At 49.6% G+C, this 6,361-nt stretch overlaps 1 protein-coding gene across 1 annotated transcript in view; it reads left to right on the forward strand.

Annotated features, from left to right (window-relative positions):
* ACO1 (aconitase 1) overlaps nt 1–5,334 on the forward strand; it is a 65,151-nt gene extending 59,817 nt beyond the window's left edge. The window contains exons 19-21 of the mRNA XM_015093260.4: nt 359–481; nt 3,528–3,713; nt 4,486–5,334. Coding sequence (XP_014948746.1) covers nt 359–481; nt 3,528–3,713; nt 4,486–4,599 — 423 coding nt within the window. The 3' untranslated portion in view covers nt 4,600–5,334. The remainder of the gene's footprint in view (nt 1–358; nt 482–3,527; nt 3,714–4,485) is intronic.
* The last annotated feature ends 1,027 nt before the right edge of the window (nt 5,335–6,361 follow it).

Genomic DNA, 6,361 nt, shown 5'->3' on the forward strand with positions numbered 1-6,361 from the left:
GGATTCTCTGCTTTTGCTTTAAAATATTTTAATCAATGGAAGAGTTTAAAAAAAAAAAAAAACTGCTCTAATTTCCTTTTTCCCCCTGATGCCCTTGGATTTGAATGTTTTTCTAAAATTAGGGCAATAAGGCATTTCACTTAAGAGTATAAAATTCAATTTGATAGAGGTAAGTACTAATAGACAGCATTAACTGGAAATTTGTAGACCAGGCAACTGATTGGTTGAGCTTGCCATTGACTTTACACTGGCTTGGCCGACTACAGACACTCCTGAATGTCCCCCCAGGACTTACTGGCCTCTGTCTGCACGCTGTGCCTTCACTCTGTCGGTAAAACCTTCCTCCTCTTCTCCTCAGCTTGATGTGTTCGACGCGGCTGAGCGGTACCAGCAGGCGGGCCTACCCCTCATCGTCCTGGCCGGCAAAGAGTACGGCTCGGGCAGCTCCCGAGACTGGGCTGCCAAGGGCCCTTTCCTCCTGGTGAGTAGGACGCAGAGACAGCCCTGCAGGCAGCTGCCCCCCTGAACCAGAAGGGAAGCTGGGGGGAAGGCTTTACTTTCCAAGAAGATGCTGTGGGAGAGCAAAGCAAGCTCGGGGAAGCGTGGACTGTTTCCTCGCCTCCTGCTTGGTAGATCGGGGCTTCTCTCCCGGAGTGAAGTGAGTCACCAGGTTCCCCGCCATCACATGTTGCTATCCTGGGAGCCATGGATCTTTGGGTGTGTCTGGAGGATCTTGAAGTCTATGAAATTACATCCAGAAGTGTGGAATGTGTGTCTTTTTTTTTTTAATGGGGAAAGTTTCATGGTTTTCATAATGGTCTCAGGTTAGCACCTGAAGCTTATTTAAGGCCCTTTTCCCAGGTCAATGTGAGGAATAAGCTGGTGCTACTGTCTTGATTGTTAGGTTCACAGAAGGGAAAACATCAGGAGCCTGAAAGTGAAAGTCTCTCAATCGTGTCCGACCCTTTGCAACCCCATGATCTATACAGTCCATGGAATTCTCCAGGCCAGAATGCTGGAGTGGGTAGCTGTTCCCTTCTCCAGGGGATCTTCCCAACCCAGGGATCGAACCCAGGTCTCCCACACTGCAGGTGGATTCTTTACCAGCTGAGCCACAAGGGAAGCCCAGGAGCCTGAGCTCTGAATAAACTCAGGGAATGCACTTTTTACAGCTGCTTTTTACTGCCAGTGAATGGTCTGTGCACAGGCTCAGTAGAAAAGGAAGCCCTCTCTGTGTGTAGACAGACAACTCTTCAGAACCTTCAGCCATTTCAGGGCTTGACCCGTAAGCTGTCCCTGTAGGAGGGGGCCCCACGGAGTTTTTACCTCTGGCCCCTTTGCTGGCCCTGAAAGCAGGGCCACTCCTAGTGCCTGGCTTCCGTGCTCAGGGTGGGGTAGAGTAGCTTAGCTGATATCAGTTTAAATAACGATGGCTTGAGCAAATCCATGCATTTGGCAGACGCTAAGTCAGTTGATATCCACAAGTACTGTAAAAAATACATGGCTGTCTGGCAGACAGCCCTCCAGATGCCCAGGTCTTACCAGCACCGGCCCCCTTTTCTTTAAGTCCATCAGTTTGCAGTGGAGGGGGCAGTGTGGAGAAAAGATATGTTATTAGTTGGTAATTTGTCGAAGGCCTGCCTTTTCTAGAAACTGCTGAAAAGAATCTAAGAAATTACAAAAGGAAGGCTTTTAGGAAAGGAGCCAGGCGCTGCCAACAGCAGTGAGTGCAGGAGCAGTCGGGGGCTGGCGGGAGACAGTAAGGTCTGGATAGGCGAGTCCTGGCACGGGGCTCTCGAGTCTGGTGGGGCTGCACCAGCCACAGGGCCAGGGAAAGAGCCTGGCATCAGTGATCTCACAGAGGGAGGCTCTTACACATCTGAAGCTTCATGGGGTGCGGCTCACTGCAGGCAGGGCACACTTCTACCCCTGGGAGGAGGGGGCGGCTCCTCCCATTTATTAGAGCAGGGATTGACATCAGGTTGGCTGTCAGTTACAGGGAGACCAGAGCTGGGGCATGTCCCTCATAGCCCCTCAAGTAACAGCCATCAGAGGGTAAATGTTTCCCTTTAATGAACTAACAGGTGGGGCCGTCTTGGCTTAAGGGGCAGAGGGCAAGCACGCAGGTGAGTAGGGCAGAGGCGAAGCCCGACCAGGAGAGTAGAGGGTATACAAAGAGCAAGGGAACAGCCATCTTTTAGGGTCCTGACTCCACAAGTGTCAGCTTCTCTACAGAACTGCCCTGAGTTCTGTCTGCCCAGTCGGCCGTGCACACACTTCCTTCTGTAGCTGGCCAGCCTCAGCCACGTTGTCTGCAGGCAGAGAGGGCTGGGCAGCGTGACCTGCAGCCCCACACAGCCCTCCTCACAAAGCTTGGGGCGTGAATAACCTGTGTTTACAACCATTGCCCCTTCCCCCCAAATAAATACACAATACATATGTACATAAATCTATACAAAATGCCTACTGTCCTAAAGAATCTGCTCTTTTAAATCTGTGTTTTTAAACTTGGAAACACTTTGTGATTTTAAAAATACCTATGCCCAGATCTCATTCCCAGACGTTCTGGGTTGGTTGGTAAGGTTAAAGGCCTGGACGTCTGGATTTTAAAAGCCTCCCCTTGTGACTGTAATATCAGCAGACTCTTAGAACACCTCTGTCTAGCCATGGTTCTCCAGACTTAAAGAATCCCATCTTCTCCCACTCATGCTTCTGCAAGAGATTCTGATACAGTAGATCAGGGGTAGTAAGTACCCAAGAATCTACATTTTTAACAAGCTTCCTGAGTGACCCTGATTTAGGGGCTCTGAAAGGATGTTGAGAGCTTTTACGGGTGTCTAAATATTATATTACAGTTAACTAATATTTGAGATTTGGGTGTTCTAGTTAATCAGGTATCCTGGTTTACTGATCATTGCTGTATATTGTCAGTTATAGGCTACCAATAAAATGTACTTTATAGGAAGCTTTATATCAAGATTATATTCAGTGCAATTTGATCGTTGAAACAGGAGGTATAAAAGCAGCACACAGCAGGTGACCAGTTCCTTTCTCTGTAGTATGTTCTGAAAGTTGTGTTTTGATTAAATCTTCTGTGTCTGCTAATACAGCCTACAATAATACCAAAATTCAAGGGGGAAAATGAATTTTCTTTGTGTTTATTTGTAGTGTGGTTTCCAGACACAATGAGAGTTTGTATCACAAACTAAGTGTGCGGTTAGACTTTGTGGGTTCAAATATCTTGACAGACCACCAATCCCCAGGGTGCAGGGCACAGTACCAGTGTCTCCATCCAGGGCTGGTGAGGGTACAAGCAGAGAGTTCATTTCATTGCCCACATGCTGCTTATCCAGTGGAGGCAGTCGGTCAGCTACGGTGCTCTTCACAATGGCAACATTTTATGTAAAGGATTAATTGGTATTTAAGAATTTAGGCAGGAGAAGAGTTGTAACCTAAGAACCCTTCTGTAAGGCGTCTGTGTATCTAAAGAAAAGCTGTCTGAACTACTTACTCTCTTGGTTTCTCAGGGAATCAGAGCTGTCCTAGCGGAGAGTTACGAGCGTATTCACCGAAGTAACTTGGTCGGGATGGGGGTGATCCCTCTAGAGTACCTCCCTGGGGAGAGTGCAGACACCCTGGGACTCACCGGGCGTGAGCGATACACTATCAGCATTCCAGAAACCCTGAAACCACGAATGAAAGTCCAGATCAAGGTAAGTCAGTGCCTTTCCATGCCAGGTCCAGCTAAAAGGGACCCCTGTTAGTCATCAGTCTTTTTTTTGTTTGTTTTAATTTGGTCATGCTACAGGTCATGCAGGATCTTAGTTCCCCACCCAGGGATTGAACTCGTATCTCCTGCATTGGGAGAATAGTGATGAAAAGTTCAGGGACAGGGCATTTAAAACACCTTTTTATTATAAAAATGTGAACAGACACACTCACCCCATCCCTGCACCTCACCCCAGGCCCTGGCTTTGATGAGCACTGAGGTGAAAATGACAGATTAGCCCTGGGTAAGGCGAGGATGAAGTGTGGCCCCGTGGTCCCAGGGTGATCTAGCCACCCAGGCAGACTGAGCTGCTGAGCCGTGTCCCAGGGTGAGCCTCTGGACCAGCGCCTAGGGGACAGCCTTAACAAAGCGCCTGCTGGCTGCCAACACTTCCTTCCTCCCGCCGTCCCTGGTGAAAGCTTCGAAAATATTCCAAACATCGCTAGTAATTGCTGCCCCAAGAGGCTGTTTCTAATTCTCTGGTGTCTCTCACTTCCATCACAGATGCTCTGCAGGGTTTTACCTTGTAGATCAGTACCTGGGGCATCTTGTTAAGTAAAACACAGCTTACTGCTCAGCGGGTCTGGGCTGGGGCCGGCTGGCACCTGCTCCGGGTGCTGGGTGCTGCCGGGGCGTGGACTGAACTTGGAGGGGCAGTCTGAGGGCTGGCTCGTCTCCTCCCTCAGCAATTCTTCTCTGCTTCTCCGTCCTCCCAGCTGGATACCGGGAAGACCTTCCAGGCTGTCATGAGGTTTGACACCGACGTGGAGCTCACTTATTTCCATAACGGGGGCATCCTCAACTACATGATCCGCAAGATGACCAAGTAGGCCCTGGTCTCCTTGGAGAGGGGCGTCCCAGCTGCCCAGCGGCAAGAGGGAGCACAGCATCCGCAGCCCGCAGGCCCTGGGTTGGCAACCTCTCCACCGCTGGCCTCCTCCCCCGACCCTCCCCTCCATGCAGGGGTGCTGCCTGCCCAGGGTGCCCTGAGGTTCCAGCGTGGATCCTCTGCACACAGAATCAGCGGTTCCCACATGCTCTATTTTTGTTAATCTTTTTATCTTGTTCTAGAATTTGGGAGCTTAGAATGGTGGGACCGTCACTTGTGCCAAGAAGGGAGAGTTGAGCCCTTTAAGGTCACTGATCACTGAATGTTGATTTTTCACTCTTAGCCTCTAATGTTCAGGTGAACACACGTCCGTCTCCTGCCCAGTTTCTGGCTCCTCTCTGTTACCCTCTGCCCAGTGAAACCTTCCCCTTGAGAGTCCTTCGCCTCTGTACGCGCTACCACTGTTAACTGACAAGGCAGAGGGGCATGTGTTCACACGTGGTGACTAGTCCCTCCACCCCGCCCTTTCCTCCCGTGAGCAGCTCAGTGAAAATTTTTGCTTGCGTACCTTTTGACAGATCCACACTGAAGAAATATGGAGATTTCTTTCAGTAGTTTCATAAAGCTTCCCTAGAAGACTTTTCATATATCAAGAGGAGAATTTTGGAGGTGGTTTTGGAGAGAGCTGCAGAACATTTCTAATTTGAATAAGATTAAATCTATTTTCAAGGAAAAATGTTGACTTTGGTATTGAATTCTGCTGTGTGTGTGGCCCTCATTTTGTGATATTTAGAGCAGAGCAAATTTCAGACTGCAGGTTCCTGAAGTCTGAGTGATCTTTGAGTTTTGTTCTCCAAAAATATATTTATTTGGCTGTGCCAGGTCTTAGTTTTAACATGAGAACAATTAGTTGTGGCAGGGGGGATCTCCCCGGCCAGGAATTGAACCCAGGCACCCTGCACTGGGGGCACGGAATCCATAGCCACTGGACCACCAGGTAAGTCCCTCGAGTTCTTTTTTATAACCACATCAATAATATGCAGGTTAAATGGCTGTGTTGAACCTCATTTACAAGCACACAGGACAGCAGCAATAGCCTGGGGGCAGTGACAATGTAGCTTGGTGAACAGATCATAATTTTTTTTTCTTCATCTGGGTCATCTGCTCGTTTTCATCACTGCAGTCATTTCAGGGCACACATCGTAGTCTGCTCCAGCCGCATAATGAAATGTCATAGACTGAGTGGCTCTAACATCAGAAATTTATTTTCTCACAGTTTTGCAGGATAGACGTCCAAGACTGAGGTTCCAGCGAATTCATTTTCTGGTGCGAGCTCTCATCCTGGCTTGCAGCCAGCCACCTCTCCCTGTGTCCTCGAGTGGCCTTCCCTCAGTTCATGTGCGCAGACAAAGGGTGAGAGGACTGGCTCCCTGGGGTCTCTTCCTACAAGGGCCCGGCTCTCGTGACCTTTATTTAAGCTTACCCTAGAGGGCCCCTCTCCACAGAGTCACAGCGGGGGGTTGGACTTCATATAGGAATTTGGGGTGGAGGGGGGGCACGTTCAGTCCGTAACAGGGCACCTTATACCTTACCAATTGATCTCCCGCCAATGAATGTCAGGCTCAGCGTTCAGCACTCAGGGCCTGTGGGCTGGTCAGCAGAACTCGGGCTGTGCGCTCACTCGGTGACATTTGACTCAGCAGCTCCGTGGTCTGCAGCCCGCCAGGCCCCTCCATCCATGGGGTTCTCCAGGCAAGAATACC

The sequence above is a fragment of the Ovis aries genome, chromosome 2 (genome assembly GCF_016772045.2).
Source record: "Ovis aries strain OAR_USU_Benz2616 breed Rambouillet chromosome 2, ARS-UI_Ramb_v3.0, whole genome shotgun sequence".
Taxonomy (NCBI): domain Eukaryota; kingdom Metazoa; phylum Chordata; class Mammalia; order Artiodactyla; family Bovidae; genus Ovis; species Ovis aries.